Genomic DNA, 20997 nt, shown 5'->3' on the forward strand with positions numbered 1-20997 from the left:
CCTGGCCCTCAACTGAATTGCTGTTGTTTGATCTGGTTCCTGGCTGCATTAACAAAAAGAATCCACCACTCCCAGGGCCCTGGAAAGTTTCCAAACTCCTTTCTCAGGACGACAAGCACAGACTGAACTGTATCTTTTAAGAAGTGTTTGACAAGGCCTGTGTTCTGGGAAGGGGCTAAGGCCACTGGAAACCGTGGTCATTTTGTCAGGCAGCTCAGTACTTCTGCTCAGCTTATGACCCTTGGAAAGCTGGTGAGGAAATGGCATACAGAGAATCCAAAACTGGAGTGAAGCAGATCACCTGGCAACAGGTACTCTCTGAAGTGCCAACCATATTAATGGCAGTATCTACTACAGCTAGGTGTGGTATCCTACTTACAGTTCTAGGAACCACAAAGTAACCCTCCATGCCAGACACTGGCAGGCATTTTACAAGCATTGTCTTATTTAATCTTGGAGATAACTCAGTAAATGAATAAATGAATTACTTGTCTTTTTTTTTTTTTTTTTTTTTTTTTTTTTTTTTTTTTTGGTTTTTCGAGACAGGGTTTCTCTGTGTAGCTTTGGAACCTATCCTATCCTGGCACTCGCTCTGGAAACCAGGCTGGCCTTGAACTCACAGTGATCCGCCTGCCTCTGCCTCTGCCTCCCGAGTGCTGGGATTAAAGGTGTGCGCCACCAACGCCACATTACTTGTCTTACTTTTAAAAATAGACAGCTCAGCAGTGTTCATATGCACCTATAATTCCAGCACCTAAGAGGCTGCCTCAGAAGCCAGCTGGACTATCCAGTAAAGCCTTGTCTTAAAAGCAAAAGGCAGGGCCAAGCCAGGTATGGTGCCTGCTGCCTGTAATCTGAGCAGAGAGGCAGTAGGATTGTGAATTCATGACTACCACATGAGACCCTGTCTCAAAATAAACAAGTTAACAGATGTAAATAACAATAAAGCTAGAAAAATGAGAGTTATCTATTAAAGTCTGGCAGGCAGTTAGACGCCCGTCCAGGATCTGAACCCAGGCTTCTGCTGTTGTGAGCCTTGGCGTTGCTGAATTATGAGCTTGCCATTTAACCTCACTTCTGCTTCTGTAATGTAGGCCATACACTGCTTGTGTCAGATAACCTTGAAGTCTTCTTGCCTTCCCAAATGCAAGACAACATACAGTCAACTCTTTTTTTTTTTTTTTTTTTTTTTTTCTGCCTTGGGCTTCTGGAGTGGCTGGTTGTAGAGCAACTCCGCCCTCTGCTGTTCACTGCTGGTGCTGGCCCAGGCTTAATTCTTGCTGTGGCATCTCAGGAAAGAGATTGTTTATCCAGTTTATCTCTGAGGAAACAATGAGCAGGCATGTCACCGAAGCTGGCTGTTAAACAATGGCTGGAGCCTGCACATCAGAAAGGAAGTAAGGACAGACACCTGGGCCTTCCTCTCTGGGATGTGGCAGTATATGAGGTCAGTGTGCCTTCATCTTGCACTGCTCTTTATGAAGTGACAAGGCCTGCTGCCACTGTCCAGACAGAAGTGAATAGGTGGAGAGGGACAGGGGGGTGACATTTGGTAGACATTGTACTAAGAGCTTTCTCATCTGATACAACACCCATGGTCACCTCTATTTTACACTAAAACAGAAAGGCCTGGAAGGAAAGCTTGCCTAAAGTCATGTAGGTGTAGGGGTGTGTGTGTGTGTGTGTGTGTGTGTGTGTGTGTATACCACATGAGTGGGGATGCCCTCAGAAGCTAGAAGAAGGTGTTGGCTCCCTTGGAGTTGGAATTAAAGGTGTTTGTGGGACACCTGATGTGGCTGTGAGTTGAACTTGGATCCTCTGGAAAAGCTGGCAATGCTCTCAACTTCTGAGTCATCTCTAACCCAAGCCTCTCAGTTTTATCTCTAGCTTATATTTTTTATGAATGTGTCCACTTTGTTCTGTTTCTCATTCTCTCTGCCATCCCAAGCAGTCATCATCTCTCACCTGCAAGCTGTCAGTCTCCCCTCCCACTCTCTCACCTCCCAAGCCACTCGCCTGCAACTCTGATCCCAGGGAATCTGACATCTGTGCCCTCCTCAGGCACTCTATTCACAGGCACATACCCACACATACTTAAAAGTAAAAAAAGCTGGGCAGTGGTGGCGCACGCCTTTAATCCCAGCACTCAGGAGGCAGAGGCAGGTGGATCTCTTTGAGTTCAAGGCCAACCTCAAACTGAGTGGGTTCCAGGTCACCTAGAGCTGTTACACAAAGAAACCCCATCTCAAAAAAAAAATTAAAATAATAATTATTCTTAAATAACTTAAATAAATAACTCTTAAAAACAAAAAAATCTAGGAACTGGGGAGATGGCTTGGAGGTTAGGAACACTTTCGGAGGCCCTGACACTGCATGTATTTGGTACATATGCATTCACTCAGGTACAACTCTCATATAAGCACATAAAAAAATAAAAATTGGGGTTGAGGATGCAGCTCAGTGCTAGAGTGTTCGCCTAGCATGCACAGGTCTCCAGGTTAATTCCCAGTTTTGAAAAAATGTTTGCACATGCCTTACTCTACTGTCTTCCACATTGGCCCCCTGAGTCTCAGGGTTCTTCCCTACTCACAAGGCTTGTATTATCCCATCCCATCCCCATCACCCCCAGCCTGGAATGCCAACTCCTCCTCTTTTTGCCTAATTAGCTTCTGTTCATAGTTCAGATCTTCCCCTGGATGGCTCAGAGGCCTGTACTCCTCACCCTTGAAGAATACTCATCAGTTTCCTATTTGAGCTTTCAGAGTTTCCTCTGACGCTTCTCTGGGAGTTTTAGGTAAGGGACTTCACGGACTGTTGGGCTTTCTGCCCCTCATTATGTCACCAGGACACATCATTGGCATAGAAACAAAAATCGTTGAAAGAGTTGCCAGAGATGTGATGCAAGTGCGGCCTTTCCTGCACTTCCTTGTCTCTACACCCTGTCCTTAGCGGGCTCTGTCTGCACTTCCCGTAAATGGTGGAGAGGAACTGGTCCAGACACTGGGTTTTGGAAAATTGTCCATAGGGTCAGGTAAGAAGATCAACCTTTGTCTTCTGCCTTCAAAGGGACTATCCTATAGTGGGGAGCAGTGAAGAGGCCCTCTGGCCTGCTCTCCCCAGCCCTGAGCTCCGTTTGCCAGTACAGCCCAGACAGGAGCAAGCCCTGAGTACCTGGGAAGAAAGGGTCCAGCTGTTCTAGTCCACACTAATTCTGAGTTGCTCTAGAACATGGAAACTTTCAGTCCCAATGGTAAGCTTTGTTGTTTTCTGAAGTTTTACCATTACCTTTGGGCTGAGGGCGGGGGAGGTATGTATAGCTCAGTAGTAGAATATGTACCTAGAATGCACAGGACCCTAAGCTCAGTCCTTAGCACTGCAAAAATAAAATACTTTGTCTGTGAAGTGCGGCACCAGCTGAAGATACCGTTGAGTGGAAAAAAGTGGAATACTTGCATGGTGTCTTTTACTTATGCTGTAGCTGGTTTGTGATGGGATGGTGAATACGTGGCAGTCCTTTAAGATCTTGAAAATGAAGTTTGTGTCTGTGAGTTAAAGATCAGCAAAAGAGAGCAGCAGGCTCCAGGAACAAATCCTGATTCTGCCGTTGATTGGCTGCACACTGGAGGCATTTTCTATGCTTTGTTTTCTCACCTGCTTACTTCTATGTTTTGTGTTGGACTTCAGTTGTTAATTCATTCCTAATTGGAGATACTGACTTTTGCCCTACTTTCTAGTGTTACAGTGAGGGGTGTGTAAGTGAAATAACGACTGTGTGTGGCATTGGAAAGGGGCCTTGCACATTGCTCCAGTTTGCTTTCTATTGTAATAAACACCATGACCAAAAGCCACCTGGGTAGGAAGGGTTTATTTCACCTTCCACTTCCACAGCACAGTCACGGGGGAGCCAGGACTGGATACAGGAACTGAAGCTGAGAGCAGAGGGGAGTGCTGAGTGCCGGTTTGCTTTCCAGGGCTTACTCAGCCTGCTTTCTTTTATAACCCAGGACCACCTGCCCAGAGGTGGCACTGCCCACTGTAAATTGGTCCCTCCCACATGAGTCATTAGTCAGGAAATGTTCCCCATGACTTAGCACAAGCCAGTGTGATGAAAGTATTTCATCAGCTTGTGTCAAGTTGACAATAAAAATAAGTCATTCTCAACTACATAGTGAGTTTGAGGCCAGCCTGAGGATTGCCACAGCTTGGATCCTAGAACTCTGACTGGGTCAGCAAGGGAATGAAGAAATGACAGACACATGCACAGAAAAGCTGGAGAAGGGTGCACTGGGCTCTCGAGTGTTTATTGTATAGGGTTGGACAAACAGGCCATGTTATTATGGATAGCTGAACAAGGAAGTGGGGTTATTATATACAGGTAAACAGGAGGCAGGGTTATTATATTCAGTTAAACAAGCAATCAGGGTTACTATATACAGCTGAATGAAGAGGCAGGTTTACTTACTCTCCGTGGAAGCGTCTCTGTAGGGGAACAGTCTCCAGGCCATAAACATCCAGGTGGAGAAAGCTATGGTGGACATTTTCTACACACACCGTCAACATCCATACTCAGAGAGTGGTATTGCCTCTACTCTGAGCCTCATTGAGGGGATAGGGGATAGTGAGGTTTTGCCAATTTCCCATGAGTCTGAGGCCTTGTCCTTGAATGGCTGTCTCAAGTCAACAACATCAGGGCATCACATACTTGGCTTCCTTCACTGGGCTACATGAGACCATGTCATAAAAAAACAAAACAAGAAAGCAAAACTGTAGTGGCTTAAAAGAAAATGGCCTCCAAGGGAACTGGCACTACTAGAGATGTGTGGCTTTGTTGGAGTAGGTATGGCCTTGCTGGAGGGAGTGTCACTGTGGAGGTGGCTTTGAGGTTTCATATGCTCAGGCCACACCTAGTAAGTCAGTTCACTTCCTGTTGACTTTGGATCAAGATGTAGACTCTCAGCTCCAGCACCATGCCACCATGTCCCACCATGGTGATAATGTACTAAACCTCTGAAAGCCATGTCCCACCATGGTGATAATGAACTAAACCTCTGTAAGCCACCCCATTAAATGTTTTCCTTTATAAGAGTTGTCATGGTCATGGTGTCTCTTCACAGCAACAGCCCTAACTATATACAAATAAAAGTAAAAATGAGTAAATAAGTGACCAGCAACAAAATAGAAGTGAAAAGACCATGAAGCAGATTCATCACTGTGCCTGGATAAAGTTGCTGAAAGTGGCTTGGCTGCCACCAGGCCAGGTTCTATATTGTAGGCAGGGCTAGTCTAACAGATTAACTAATTCCCAAGGTAAAACAACAACAACAACAAAAAAAACTCTGTGGCTGCTCTTTTACTTTAAGTCCATGTACACAGCTTTCTGGTGCCCAAGTTAGCCATAAAGACTTTTTTGTCTCCCCACCCCCACCCCCACCCCCGGTTTTTCGAGATAGGGCTTGTCTGTGTAGCCCTAGCCATCCTGCCCTGGAACTCACTCTATAGATCGCCTGCCTCTGCCTCCCAAGTGCTGGGATTAAAGTGTGGACCACCACTGCCTGGCCAAGGATGGTTTTAAACTCAGGCTTGATTCAGGTGATCTTCCCACCTCAGTCAGCATCCCAGTTGCTGGAGCTCTAAGTGTGAGTACCACGGTGCCCACTGTAGGTCTCAAAGTCCTACCTGTGCAGGGGACTTGGGCATACTGATTTCACTTGTCATTGTGCAGGCAAACCGTGATGTGGTCACTGTCAAAGTGTGTCCTCACTTCTCTGGGGTACATCTGTTTCTAGACCTAAGGGTCAAAACCCAGGCCCAGATTAGGTTCATTCACAAGAAAGGGCTGTGGGTGCTTAGCAACCAGCTTTCCTCTGACTAGCATTGTGTCTTTTGGCATTAGCCTAATGGGTGTGGAATTGTTTCCTCACCTTAATGCTTTTTTGGTTTTTCGATACAGGGTTTCTCTGTGGCTTTGGAGGCTGTCCTGGAACTAGCTCTTGTAGACCAGGCTGGTCTCGAACTCACAGAGATCCGCCTGCCTCTGCCTCCCGAGTGCTGGGATTAAAGGCATGCGCCACCAACGCCCGGCTCACCTTAATGCTTTTATCAAAGAAGAAATTGAAGGGCAGAGAGGTTTGAAGGCTTAACCCAAGATCACACAGTAAGCTGTTGTTAACCAGGGAAGGATCTGAGGTCTTTTATGGACTCTGCTTGCATTTGTTGGTATGGCAAAATGATTTCTTCCTCCCAGTGCAATCAGGAGAAAAATGTCCTGTGAGTGAAGTATTTGATACTGAATATCGATCTTTTTTGCTGTTGTTTTATGGGGTTTATTTTGTTGTTGTTGTTGTTGTTGTTAATGTTTTTAAACAGGAGTTGGAGAGATGGTTCAGTGTTTAAGATCGCTTGTAGCTCTTGCAGAAGATCCGGGTTTGGTTCCCAGCACTAACAGCTATCTGTAACTCCAGTTCTGGGAGTTCTGACACACTTTGGACTCCATGGACACCTGTACACACCTGACACACATAAATTCAAGCAGGCTCACACATATACCTAAACACGTGTATGGGTGTTTTGTCTGCATGCATGTCAGTGCATCATGGTACACGCATGGTGCCTGCAGAGGGCATTACATCTCCTGGGACTAGAGTTACAGACATCTGTGTGCTGGGAATCAAACCCAGATCCTCTGCAAGAACCACAGGTGATCTTCACCACTTAACATCTCTGCAGCCCTCTTCTTGTAGTGTTTCTGTTTGTTTGGTTTTGGTGCTGGGGAAGACCTTGTTCTTCCACTAAGCCACATCCCAGCCCCTGAATTTGCTAGTATTAGCATCACAAAACAGTAGTAGAATTTTTCTTCAGGGGTCACCATCTGATTCTAAGTGCTCACAGCCATACAGACAAATGTCAGTAGTTAAAATAACCACGTCCATAATGATGTGGCCTCAAGACAAAGGCATAGTCTACCGGTGGTGAACACTTTGGCAAACAAACCTAGTATGAACATAACACAGCGAGATGTAGACTTGAGCTCAGACAGCACCTGACAAGGAACATTCTCCTTTGTTTCAGATATTATTTCCTAGGTTTCCATTGGGAACCTCTGCTTGCTTAAATACTTCTGATAACCTTTCTTTGCCTGTGTGTCTTTAAATGCCAGGGCCTGGTCTTTAGTGATCTAGCCCTGCTCACTTCACTTCCCCACCCACACACATACACTTCTATGGTCACTGCTTACATGTGGGCTACATTGTAGCTAAAGGATACGCTCAGGGTTACTTCTTCCTTCAAAATAGAAGTCTCTTGTCTGCCTGGCAATCAGCCTGCTATGGTCAGCTGATACAGCATGTCCTCTGGAAGAACCCCACCCCATGTCCATCCCCACCAATCAGAGGAGACTTTTTTTTCACCCTCCTTGTTAATCTTCCTCATACATGAGCTATAGCCCCATTGGTATTTGTTTGCACACACAGCTGTAGTCTTCAAGTATAGTTTTCCAAGGGTGGAACCATATCTAATCTACCTTTGTGCTCCATGGCATAGCAAACTCCCTAGAATGAAGCAGTGTCAAGAATGTTTGTTAAGTGAATGGTGTATTGTGAAATGATGTTTTAGAGAGCTGGAATAAAGTCCTTCCCATATGCAACCTCATCATCTCTACTGTGCAGTATTCCTCCAGGCAAGAGCTTCTCTTATGAGATGGATAATGGAATAAGACCTCTCTGGCCATAGCCAGGTGATGGTAGCCCGCACCTTTAATCCCAGCACTCTGGAAGCAGAGGCAGGCAGATCTCTGAGCTCGAGGCCACCCTGGTCTACAGAGTGAATTATAGGATAGCCAGGGCTACACAGAGAAACCCTGTCTCAACACAAACAAAAAGATCTCTATCTATAATGTATTTGAGTATTAAACAATCAAAGTCCCCTTCCCCTTTGCTGCTCTAACAGTCCACTGTGCTTTTTTCTTTCTTTCTCCTCCACCAAACATTAGAACCCGCCTTTTCTCTCTGGGTAGTGCTAGAGAGGTGCTAACAAATTCTCTCTCTTTGGGGGATCAGGAATTTGAAACAAAGTCGCTCTTCATAGGCTTGGCTGTCCGGGAATTCCTATGTAGATTTAACTGGCCTGGAACTCACCGAGATCCTTCTGTCTTTGTCTCCAGAGTGCTAGGATGCAAGGCATGTGCCATAGCACAATTCTCTTGTTTTCATGTTCCTCACGGTTACCAAAACAGCTCCAAGCATCCCATGTCAGATTTAAATCAGGTTTCTTCTTCTTCTTCTTCTTCTTCTTCTTCTTCTTCTTCTTCTTCTTCTTCTTCTTCTTCTTCTTCTTCTTCTTCTTCTCCTTCTTCTTCTTCTTCTTCATCTGTCATAGTCTGGCTCCACCTTCTTGACAGTGCTCTGAAGGTCCACCATCCCACCTCCTCAGTGACTGAGTCTTTTAGAAGCGACAGTTGGTATTGAAGTTAGCAGTATGCATGTGTTTGAGCTTGCATGCATGTGCATGCATATGTTGCTGGAGGTAGAACCTAGGGCCTCCTGCATACTAGATAAGGGCTCTATAACTTAGTTACATCTGCAGCTCCAGTTTGCACAGAATGGCCATGTCTTCTAAACTCATCTTCCACACAGTGTCATTGCAAAAAGAGGGCTTGGAGTTTCAGATGAGTAATAACAGCATTAGGAAGTCAAAAGTTCCCAGTAAGTTGAGGTTTAAGCAACCCTAACCCTGACAGTAACCAAGCAGTCTTCAGAATAAAATATCTGTTCATTCGAATTTGTTTTGTTTGAACAGGAAAAGAGATCTGGAAAAAGTAAGTTTATGATCTTATTGATTGAAAAAAAAATCTACTGCAGAAATGTTCTGGGCAGTGAACACCTAGGAAAGGAATGGATTGCTTAAGCTCTTCAGGAAGTTGGTATTTCCTGTTCTCAATGACTTGCTGGTCATGCAGTTCTCTCCTGGATTTCCCAGGAGTTTGATGCTCTTCTATTTTATTCTCACAGTACAAATGTAGGGAGGGAAAAAACCTAGAAAATGCCCCCCAGCACATATATTAGGCCCTGTGTTCCAGAGGCAAGATTGGGTCTATGTAAGATACAGACCTTGAGAGTTAAGATCATCAGACACTGCTCTTACCTCAGCCCTGTACCTTAATCTGTGTAAACATGGTGCATTGCCTGATGTCTCTGAGCTGGCCTGCCCTGCACCACCATATGTGAGGGACTAAAATCCTCTGTGAGCTGAAAATGCCTTGTAGATCTTAGTTATTGTCCACCCTCTAGGACTATAGTTACTCACATTGACAGTCTAGAGTCATTAGGATTGTGTTGGCAGAGTGGCGGACATCTAGACAGACACAAAGCCATCTTGTGTGTGGTGGTCTTGGAGACATGTCGAGGAAACCCTTCCTAGAGAAGAATGAGTGTTCCATTATAGTTGGGTGAGAGAAAAGAAGACAGGTAAAGGCATAGGAGGCTGTGGGAGGAGCTAAGAGCAGAGGTTTGGGGGCAACTGAGGGAAGGAAGCCAGTTGTGGTCAGGGCAGGATATCGTTACTGGATTCCCGCCTGGGTCCCATTGCTGATTCAGCCCCCATATAACACAGAGACTCTATTAGTTACAATACTGTTGGCCAATGTCTAGGGCTTCTTATTAGCTAACTCTTGTCTTAAGTATTAACCCATAACTACTAATATATATTTCTACAAGGTCTTATCTTATCAAGAACGGCAGACTTATGCGTCCTCTCCTCCCCATCACATGACAACTTCCTACTACATTTCCCAGAATCCTCCTTATCTCCTAGTCCCACCTATCTTACTTCCCTATTGGCCAACAGTGTTTTATTCATCAACTAATAAGAGAGACATATTTACAGAATGACATCTCCCATCATCTCCTCTTTTCTGTCTAAATAAAAAGAAAGGTTTTAATTTTAACATAGTCAGATTATATATAGCAGAACAGTTATCAAATAAGAACTATAGTTACAATATTTAGTCCACTAACATTTAGCAAGATTTAAAGAAAATATTCTATCATCTATCCTATCTTTGTGAGTCTAAAGTCTTATATTGACTTATCTTTTATCATTACTAAGGAAAACTATAACCATAACTATCTGTCTTCACCTCCATCAAAGACCACAGAAGGATAATATATAAACTCTAGAATTGACAGAGACAACTGGCTGCCTGGTCAGTCACCCAAAGTTCTTCTGCAATGTTCCTGCTTCGGCCATAGGCTATAGTGTGTCTGGCAGACTCCTCAGCAAAGAAGAAAACTTTAAACGGTCTGCCTGTATTGGCAGTTTGTCAGTCACTTTTCTCTGTGTCCTGTAGGATTTCTGGCAGAGTCTTCCATGAAGCAGGAACCCTGCAGCAATGTCCCGTCTTGTTTCAGCAGTCACTTTCCTGTGGGTCCTGCATGTCCACTTTATACAGCATAAAGTCAAATAGTCCAGACAAGAGCAGTTTCTTGCCCAAATGTCTAGTCTTGCCATATTGGAAGCAATCTCCATAATGGGTTTCTTCGATGTCCATCTTCCCTTCTGATACAGTTGGTGTTGCCAGGAGCAGTTATGTTCACTGTTAAGAAAAACCCTAAACCATCTTAAATGCCATATTCTGTAGGTCTTTGAAAGGTTTGAAGACTGTCCATCTCAAATGTATCTCTGTATATTAAGAAAACCTAACTAATGTAACTATAAATTTTGACTATTATAGGTAACTGTTTATAATCTGTACTTAATTATACATTCCCAAGAGTATGTTGGGCACTGATATCACTCCTTCTGGAGTCCATCCTCTCCTCGGCTACTGGCCTCTTGGGCAAAGAACTGCCCCCCACCTTGATCACTGACTTTGGACATGCTGTCCTACTGTGCTTGCAGGAGATAAATTAGAAGGCTGCTGAACCTTGTCAAGTCAGGGTAAGACAGCCTTTCTACTTCCCGGCTTCTGTGTTGGTCAGTCAGATACTCAAGGCCTTAGCCAAAGCTGGTTGCCCCTACGCTGCTGTGAGACTGTGGGTGACTGTCCAGGTAGCCTGCTCTTTCTGTCTTCGCTGCACCTTTGGAAGTTTCTCACCCATACTTCCTGCCTAACCTAGTATTGTTATCTTCATTCTCAGGTCTTTGATGAGGTTGAAGATTAGACTGTCACAATTATTGTTCTCTCTTCCTAGATAGAAATATTTAGGTACAAGACTTAAACTTTCCAGCTTAGGACAGCTCTATAGTAATCTCTGTTATGCCTTTACCCTAGGACTGGATATGTAGTTCTTGCCATTTGCTCTTGTTGCTTCATTGGCAATAGGGCTTAAGGGTGTGTGTTCCTACTTTTCCTTCTCCTAGTGCATACTTGATATTTGTTATTTTTGTATATAGTTTGCACCAAGTCTAAATCTTTTTCTTTAGACTAAAAGGGGAATTGTAGTGAGAGATCCAACTACATGCGTGTGGCGCATAGGTGCATAAGTGATTTGTGGGATTTGGTCTGGGGTCCGGGACAGGCTTGCTCTCTTTGTTCCAGTTGGGTCATAGAGAGCAGCTGGGCATTGATCCTTGGAGCTAGAACTTGTAGGTTATCAGTTTCTCATGTAAGTGACTTCTCCCCAAATAAAATTAACCTATATCTTTCCTAGTCCCGTGTATCTTAATCTGTACATCCACGTCATATGGTCAAAGCAGCCTGTCTGGTGGGGTAATTAAAGTGACAACCTCAGGTCCTGGTGTGGTGTTCCTGCCAGGCTTTTCAGTAAGATGACATCACCAAGGGGGCTGGGGAGTGTATGAGGGGTTTGTGATAAGGAGTTCTAAGAAGGTGAAGTGGTGTGTAAATGGCAGAAAGCACGTGCTCCTTCATCCCTGCTTCTTGTTTTCTACTCGAAAAGTGAAATGGATAAGCATGTAGGGGAGTCTTCTGGTGTCCTCATTTGGGTTTCTGTTGTTGTGAGGAAACACCATGACCACAAAGCAAGTTGGGGAGGAAAGGGTTTCTTTGACTTACACTTCCACATTGCTGTTCATCACTGAAGGAAGTCAGGACAGGAACTCACACAGGGCAGGAACTTGGAGGCAGGAGCTGATACAGAGGCCAAGGAGGGGTGCTGCTTACTGGCTTGCTCCCCATGGCTTTGGGATTTGGACCTTGGGACTGGTAATTATAAACGGATGGATAAACGGGTAAAACGGCAAGATGGTGTTAATCTTCTATACATTTCCCGATTTGGAAACGGATCGCCCAGAACCAGCTGAGACTCCAAAGTGCCTGCATTTGGGACAGGTTGGGTTCAGCCCATCTTCTTTTGTTGGGGGGGGGGAGGGGTTGAGACAGGGTTTCTCTGTGTAGCTTTGGAGCCTATCCTGGAACTAGCTCTTATAGACCAGGCTGGTCTCGAACTCAGAGATCCACCTGCCTCTGCCTCCCAAGTGCTGCAACTAAAGATGTGCACCCACACACACACAGAGCCCACCTTCTTATAGAAACCAGGACTACCAGCCCAGGGATGGCACCACCCACAATGGGTTAGGCCCTTCCCCATCAGTCACTAACTAATTAAGAAAATATCAATCAGGCTTGTGTATAGCACTATCAAATGGAGGCATTTTTTTTTTTGTCTTTCTTTTTCCTTTCCTTTGTTCGTTGGTTTTGGGTTTGGGTTTTTTCAAGATAGGGTTTCCCTGTGTAGCCCTAGCTTGGCTATCCTGGAACTCTTTCTGTAGACAGGCTGACCTTGAACTCAGAGACTGCCTCCTGAGTGCTGGGATTAAAGGCAAGCGCCACCATGCCCCAAGTGTGGTTTTAATTTCTCCGATAACTTTAGTTTGTGTCAAGTTGACATAAAACTATTGGGGCCTGCTCTAAGTGTTCTAGGTGCTTCCAAAGTCTAGAAAGAGAGCTGGAGAGGGGAGGAACAGAGACCAGAGAGATGGACTGCTCAGGGGGGATGGCTATGTTTAGCTGCAAGAATTAAGAGGCAAATCTCCAGACAGCTGTGCCTGTAGCTACTGGGGAGGCTGAGACAGGAGGATCGAGTTCAAGGCCAGCATGGCAACTTTGTAAGGTCCTATTTCAAAATTTAAATTTGTCTTTAAAAATGAAAAAGAGCTATGGATATTTAACCCAGATGTGGAATGTTTGCCCAGCATGCTCAGTAGTCCCCTGCACCCGCACCGTGTAAAGCAAGCAAGCAAGCAAGCAAGCAAGCAAGCTAGCTAGCTGCAACCTTTCCCTGCTTGGAGTCCTCCTCACCAACAGAGGGCCTCAAGCTGCAAACACAGGTCCTTGTGCTTCAGATCATGTGTCTAGAGCTTTCGTTCAGGCAGAGGATGTGGTGATTCATTCATTCACCACCATTCACCAGGGTGATTGCTTCGAGCTATCAGCTCTGAAAGCTGTTCTTCAACCTGTCCCAAATGCAGGCACTTTGGAGTCTCAGCTGGTTCTGGGCGATCCGTTTCCAAATCGGGAAATGTATAGAAGATTAACACCATCTTGCCGTTTTATCCGTTTATCCATCCGTTTATAATTACCAGTCCCAAGGTCCTTGCTGTTGCATTGGGCGTCTATGACTGTTGGATCCCTCCCAGCTGCTCCTTGGACCTGTCTGGGATAGAAGGGGAAAGTGTATCCCGCAGTGTGACTTTACCTCCTCGTTCTGAGTGGTTTGGACCCTTTGAAGTTGGCCTGAAGGAATCGCACTATCTGAGTAGCCAGCCGTTCGGTACATCTGGTGATCAATCCTCTGAAGGCACCCCCTGAAAGCCAGATTTATGGGGGTCAGATAGATTCCACCTGGGAGGGGCTTCCGCTGCAGCCCAGAGCTTGGGGAGAAGGCTGCTGCACTTCCAGGGGGGCGGGGCACTCACATGGCTCTGAGAAATCCTCTTAGTTCCCCACTCATCCACCCACCAAATCCTTTGTGAGGAGAGAGGGAAGAGGAGAAGGCCTGCAGCCTACTGCCTGCATTCCTAGACACCGACTCACTGCGGCCCGCGGCCACTGGAGCAGCAGAGCCGTGTGAAATGTCAAAAGGAGTTATGCTCAGGGGCTCCCTGGCCTTGGCCTCTGTGCCTTGCATTTTCTTCCATCTACACTCTACTCATCAGATGGAAATCAAAGGATGCAATTAGATGCTAGTTCCAGATTTAAATAGGGGCTCGCCCCTTGCCTGATTGAGTTATGGGGGAGCATAGTAACATCTGGGCTCTGTAGCAGGGAGAAAAAGAGGTTCCAGCCGGCCAACCTGCAGCAGTCCTCAGTGTCCTTCGTGGTGCCCCCCTTCCACTCCATCTCACTCCTCTATGGCTCTTGTGTGGCCCCAGCCAAGATCCTGATTTCTTCAAGGCTGCTCAAGAGATTAAATCTGAACTGGAGACCCAAGGAAAACAGGGAGCCCACCAGCACCTCATAGGAATGAAAAATGTTGAAGCTGGAAGCTATTTAGAGACCTAACCCAAAGCCTAGACAGAGGCAGGGCTTTCTAAAGGCCACATATCTAGTGCAGAAGTTGAACAGTAGTCTTAATGATATTAGCAGCTAACATTTATCAACTCTTAATGTGTTCCAGACTGAATACCAAAGGCTTAAGGGGAGTGCATTGTTACATTCAAACCCAGACAATCTGGCTCTGGGCCCAGGCTACACTCTCTAATACAGCATGGTGTAGCACAGCCTATACTGTCTAGCTTAGGTTCAAATCCTGGCTTCCCTTCCTGGTTGTTCAGTTAGATCATTTCAGGAAAGCAATTTAACCTCTGTGTACCTCAGTTCCTTCCTCTGTAAAGGGGGGGTGGGGCTATAGTACTACCAAATAGTGGGTTAAATATCATTTCACACAGTGTTGCAAGCAATTTGAGGTGCAGGCTGAGTGCCTGTCCAGTGCTCACTCTCTGCCACTGCTTCCAGAGCTCAAGGGTTGTCTGCATTGGTAGATACACAAACCTGAATTCAGTATCCAGTACAAATGCCAAAACCTTTTTTTTTTTTTTTTTTTTTTTTTGTATATTTTATTTTGGAGACAGGGTCTCACTCTGCAGCCTGGGTGGCCTGGACCTCTCTAAGACAACCAGTCTGGCTTCGCTTCAAAATCACAGAGATGCACCTGTCTCTACTAGATACCACACCCAGCACACAAAGCCATTTTTGTGTTTTGAAACAGGGTTTCTCTGTGGCTTTGAAGGCTGTCCTGGAACTAGCTCTTGTAGACCAGGCTGGTCTTGAACTCACAGAGATCTGCCTGCCTCTGCCTCCCGAGTGCTGGGATTAAAGGCGTGAGCCACCAACGCCTGGCACAAAGCCATTTTTTAACCATGTTTCTGTACTGCCTTTGATTTTTTTTTACATTTTTAAATGGTTGAGGTTGTAAACAAATAAGAAAGCCAAAGACTATTTCACAACACCAGAAAAATATAGAAAATTCAAGTATTGGTGTCCACAAATAAAGTTTTATTGAAACCCTAACCGCATTTATTTGTTTGTATTTTACTGAGGATACTGTGGTGTTGAATATTGAGTAGCTGGGATAGGGTCTATATGACTTATAGAACCTAAAATATTTGATCTCTAACCCCTTACAGAAAGTGCTCTGATCCCCCTGTTATAGAGGCATTATTTTTACTGGGATCAAGATCCATCCTCACTATTGACAAGATGTTTGTTTTCAAGTTGGCAATAACCCCCACAGAACCTTGGTTTTGTCATTTGTTCAGTGAGTGTAACATGTATTCGGTACAAAGGCTTTTTTGTTTTGGGTTTTTTTGAGACTTTTTTTTTTTTTTTTTTTTTTTTTTGTAGCCCTGGCTGTCCTGGAACTCAATATGTAGACCAGGCTACTCTCGAAACTCAGAGATCCACCTGCTTCTGCTCCTGAGTGCTGGGATTAAAGGCATGCGCCACCACTGCCAGGCTAGGTAATTTTAAAACAGTAGAGAACGTACAGTGAGCACTTAACACTACATACTCAGTAAATGCTCCTTGTCCGGATACAAACCTAGGCTCTTATCACACGCATGGTCCCTGTACCCAACTGGAGAAATGTGAGAGCATCCCTTTGTAACCTAGGAATCACTTTTGTCCTGGACCTTCCTGTCACACTTAACAGTGACAGATAGCAGCTGCTGGGTTACTTAAGGCTTTTTCTAATGGGGAGGTGTGTATACCTGGTGGGAAAGACCCTGTGTCACAGCCCTCCTGTCCATCAAGGTCTAGATGGTCCCTAGTCTCCTCTAGCCATCTTACTTTTCCCTTAATAGCCCTCTAGACTGGGGGAGAGGAGACTTTCTTCATGAGGCTCTGGTTTGGTCAGTCCCACACCTGGGGCTCTTCAGGTGTGCTGCTTTTCCAGATACCCAGCTGGGTCTCCTGGGCGGTGCCTCAGATCATCATCTCTTCCACCTGCCCAGTTTTCAGTTGGAGAAGTATAGTACCCACTGGACACTATCCTAGTTTCCTTCCTATTGCTGTTGTAAACAAAATGACCAGTAGCAACTCGGGAAGAAGTATTTATTTCAGCTTACATTTCCATCACCGAGAAGCCAGAGAAGGAACTCAAGGCAGGAACCTGGAGTATAAGCCATGGAGGAAGGCTGCTTAGTACTTGCTCTTTTCATTTTCTGATAGCCTTAAAAAAAAAAAAAATAGAGGATCTTGCTGGAGGTGGTGGCATGTGCCTTTCATCCCAGCACTTGGGAGGTAGAGTCATGGCCATCCTGGTCTTATTATGTAGTCCTGGGCCTGAATCTTACTCTGTCTACTGGCCTGGCTTCCAATTCAGAGATTTGCCTGCCGCTATCTCCCAACTACTGGGATTAAGTGTAGGTGACCATACCTGGCCCTCTGCAGCATTTTTATATAGCCCAGACTCAACTACCGGGCCCTCCCACATCAATCATCAGTCGAGACAGTTCCTCACACACAGGGCCACAAACAAATCTGATTGAGGTAATTCTTCAGTTTCCCTTTCTCCGGTGGCTCTAATTAGTGCAGACATGGTGGAAGAAACACCACTGCCTACCTGGATCAATAAATGGCTTATGGGAATGAGTGGGAGGACACAGTCAGAATGGAGCTGGGGATCCCAGCCTCGTCACTGACTGGCTTTTGTCCATCAACGAGTCACCTAATCTCTTGCCACTTCACTTTCCTAGAATATAAAGTGAGGATAATTCCATCTGAGAGAATGCATACTCTGGGCCCTGTTTCCTTCTCTGCAGCACAGACCTACCCCAGAGTGGAAGTGGACAGCTTCTTGAGACTGTCCCCAGACAAGGCAGAGGGGTGGGTGAATGGGAGTCTCAACACCAGAAGAGAATAGAGACCAGCCCAGAGCTGAAGATGTTTCTAGGGAGCGGCCTCCCCTGCTGGAGAGCGTGTCGTCCCCCCCACCCCCACCCGCTCCCACAGTGTAGCTCTGCCGAAGCTGGCTGACAGCCCTGTGCCTTTCACGTCTCGGTAGGCAGCTCTTGGCGGATGGGGGGTCATTTGGACTCAGATGTGTTGGCCCTGCCGCCCTGAGCTGTGCGGTGGACGATCGGCCAGCTCCAGTTATTGTCTACCGCGCTTGCCTGCAGCCTCGCTCCCGACCGGACTCCACCCCTCGCTGCGCGGCGAGGTCTGTTTCCTAACAGCTGCTCCAACCACACACCTCGGTTCTGCCCGAGCCCCTCCTCTTCCTCCCTCCCTCATTCGGGGTGGGTGGGACTGAAGGACGGGACTAACTTGACAGCAGCATCTCATTTTTAGCTAGTCACCGGCCCCTTCCCCAGAATGCCCGTGTGCCTATAGCCTCTGAAGAGAGGTGCTTCTCCCGCAGCCCCGAGGGGCCACGGAGCTCCCGAAAACTAGGGAGGAGACGCACCAGCCATGTGCCCCTGCGGGAATCTGCCAGGGAGCCAGGGGCCTGGAGTCCTCTCTCTCCTGCTGCTCCGGAGGCAGAGGTGAGCACCGGGTGACCGGCTCCAAACAGAGGTGCCGGGAATCCCTCCTGTCATGGTGGCCGTCTGCAGCCAGCCTAAGGCACTCCCAGACGGGGTTGCAGCTGAGCCTGTTTATCTGGTGTGGGAAGAAGATGGGGAGTTATTTGTCTGTCCCGGCGTACTTCACCTCCAGAGACCCCTTTAGGTGAGTTGCTCTCCAATCCCTCCTCCTTCTCATCCCTTCTCCTGGCCCCTACTCCTGAGGCGAAGGTCGCCGTTTTCCTCGTCCTCCTCTGACTTCACTTGTTCCTGGTTTTGCCAGAAGAGCTTATACCAGAGCAGAAGCGGCCTGGAAAGGGGCACCCCGATGTCCTGAAAACCGGGAGGTGAAGGAAGCTCCTAGGAAGCCTGGGCTCCCCTTCCTAACACACCTTGACGTTACTATTTCTGGGGAAAGGCAGAAATGGGTTGCCATTCTGTAACCCTCACATGTCTTACCTACAGGCCTTGCCGCCTGCCCAGGAATTTGTCCCAACAAGCAGGATGGGCAGGTTTTGCCAAATTGAAAGCTGGCAAGGCCTGGGTGTGGGTAGCCTGGTACACAGTAGGCACTGTATACGTGTTCTCCTTAATGGCAAGCACGTTTGCCCTGGATTGAATGGTTTCTTAGCTCCCAGATGAGTGGAGTTTCTGGGTCAGCCCCAGGTCTGAGTATCTGTAGGGGCGCTTGCTCTGGGGGCTTTTGAGAAGGTGTGAAACTTTCTCCCTCTGACCTGTCTGTCTTTGCTCTCTGCCCCACCCCACCTTCAAGAGAAACTCCCCAGGGGGTTTCTGGCCCTCTGGGTCCCTTCTGAATGGAGCCATTCCTGCCTGGGGTGGGGCTTGTTTTTATTCTTTGGGAAAAACCTGTTTTTCTGAGGGCTGCCTCCCCTCTACCAGTAGTCCCGCTTAACTTTTTCCTCCAGCTTCCCCAGTCCAGCTTTGTGGCCAGATCTCACTACTAGGATAGTGATCTGTGGCCGTCCCTGGGCAGGAGAGCAGCCACCACGAGGTTTCAGTGAATGAGTGGGCCCTTGTAGAGTGTTAGGAAGCACACAGACTGTGAGAGGGGACTGAATCTTGATCACCGCAGCTCTCCTGCTAGGCACTTTATCCTTTTGTCTATGGAGCCTAAAGAGTTTGTATAGTCCCCTTTTACTGATGAAGCTACCAGTCTCAACAGCAGCAACATGCAAGGTCCCCTTAGCTGCCTTGTTTTGGTTTTGGAGTTTCTTGTCCTGGGGGAAGGGGGTTTGCAGCTCCCTCTGACCTATTCTCAGGTTTGCTTCCCCCACAACAGAGCAGGAGAGGGATGTTTTTGCCAGGTTTATCGAAGAGGTTTTTGGTTTTGGTTTTGGTTTTTTTCTGAATTGTGGAAAGAAGTTGATCTTGCGTTTAGGAGATAGATTTTACCATGTGAAATCCAAATGCCAAGTGTTGTAGTAGCCATTTGTTCATGTCGTTGTACCTCTAAATCCTAGAGAGGAATCTTGGGGGAACATTGTTCCTTTAGGGACTGGGAACATGAGTGTGCTCTTTTAATCTCTGAGATCATGGCACTTCTCTGGAGCTGGGGCTGGAGCAGGTAATGAACTTTTGAGAGCTAGGTCCCCAGGGCCTCCCAGGTCCAACAGCCCTTTGTCTTGTCCTACACCAGCCTCTGAGAAACCTGATGACCTCACCTCCATTCCCCAGGCTCTGTTTGTCCAGCTGGAATCAAAAGGGCACTGGCTTGCAGTAGACCCTCTGCCCTCTCCTAAATGAGAGGCCACATTCCTGAAGCTGCTGCTGAAGGGAGAGCCCCAGGGGAGGGACTGCCTGGACTCTCCGCTCTTTGAGCTTTCAGGCTAAACCGCTACCTGGTCTAAAGCTGACTCCCATCAGCCCCCTCCGTCATGTGACCTCCGTGACCAGGTGCCTGTCCCCTCCTGAGGCCTGTTTGTTCCTACACAGAGTGCAGGAATGTGACTAACTGGGCTCCTGAACCAGAGCCCTTCCTGGATTGTGTCAAACAAGCTAAGTCCTTGACCCCCGGGCCTCTGAAGGAGTAAAGTCCATGCGAGTTCTAGGGCTGTGGTTGCAAGAAAGGTGACGCAACCAGATTCCATGGGACATGATCAGGCGTGACCATGTGATGGAGAAAGAGGGAGACGACGGGAATGAAGGATGCCATTTCTGTACACCCTCTGCCTGGCAGGCCTCACTCTAGCAGAGAGCACTTCATCTTCCCTGCCTGCCACTCGAATGAGTGGCACGGTGTACTTTCAGGCACTCCCAGGTAAGGAAACTCTTCAGATTGACATTTACAGAAGATGTAAATTAGGGAGTGGTCTTTTGTCTAGTGCTGGTGAAGCCACAGCATCACACATTTATCAGTAGGAGCTCTTGTCACTGAGTTATGATCCTCAGTAGAGAGAGCAACAGGTGCTCCCAATCCCCCACCTATCTCTCACCCACCCCACCCCCAGTTTTTAAAGGAATTCCCTAGTATAAAATCTCCCGTAATGTCCAACATTGGTTTAATGAGCTTGGTTTCTACATTAACGCTTGAAGAAAACAAACACATCTTTGCATTGTAAAGCAACCTATGTGTAAAAAGAAAACTCAGTTTAGCAGTAAGCTTTGGCAGCCTCCTTCAGCCTTGTGAGATTCTTTTTATCTAAAAAATGAAGGGCTTGGATCAGGTGAATGAATGGTTCCCAACTGTACCTAGTTTGGCTACTCAGGGGCATACAGACTTTTCTTCCCTTCCCCGAGAGAGCAAGCCCTCTGTGAAGCCACACAGATTACCTGACCCATCAGCCTCCTGGCTTTGACAGGAGCGGTACCAGTGCACACTGTTGCTAAGAAGAGTCTTGGTAGATGTCTGGTGGTTTCTGTAAAAACAGGATAACCACATACTCCACAAGAGTTGTGTGTTTTAGACAACTTCAATCCACAGGGTCTGCAGGGAGAAGCAACAGAGGGCTGTGTTGTGGTGCATCCAAGTCTCTAGGCTCCTGTCATACTTGCCTTTGTGGACCCTGGAAGACAATTGGC

The 20997-nt window shown here is 46.7% G+C and overlaps 1 protein-coding gene across 6 annotated transcripts in view; it reads left to right on the plus strand.

The window, feature by feature from the left end:
• The window catches only part of Limk2 (LIM domain kinase 2), a 70918-nt gene that overhangs the window by 22270 nt on the left and 27651 nt on the right, over positions 1-20997 (plus strand). Inside the window, exon 1 of one of the 6 annotated variants that reach the window (XM_027387270.1) lies at positions 17699-18124. The exons of 4 other annotated variants lie outside the window; for them this stretch is intronic. In XM_027387270.1, the coding sequence (XP_027243071.1) occupies positions 18072-18124 (53 nt within the window). In that variant the 5' untranslated portion in view covers positions 17699-18071. Of the gene's footprint in view, positions 1-17698; positions 18125-19936; positions 20237-20997 lie in introns of those variants that run through there. One more of the 6 variants, XM_027387266.2, reaches the window with a different exon arrangement.

This window comes from Cricetulus griseus (assembly GCF_003668045.3).
Source record: "Cricetulus griseus strain 17A/GY chromosome 1 unlocalized genomic scaffold, alternate assembly CriGri-PICRH-1.0 chr1_1, whole genome shotgun sequence".
Classification (NCBI taxonomy): domain Eukaryota; kingdom Metazoa; phylum Chordata; class Mammalia; order Rodentia; family Cricetidae; genus Cricetulus; species Cricetulus griseus.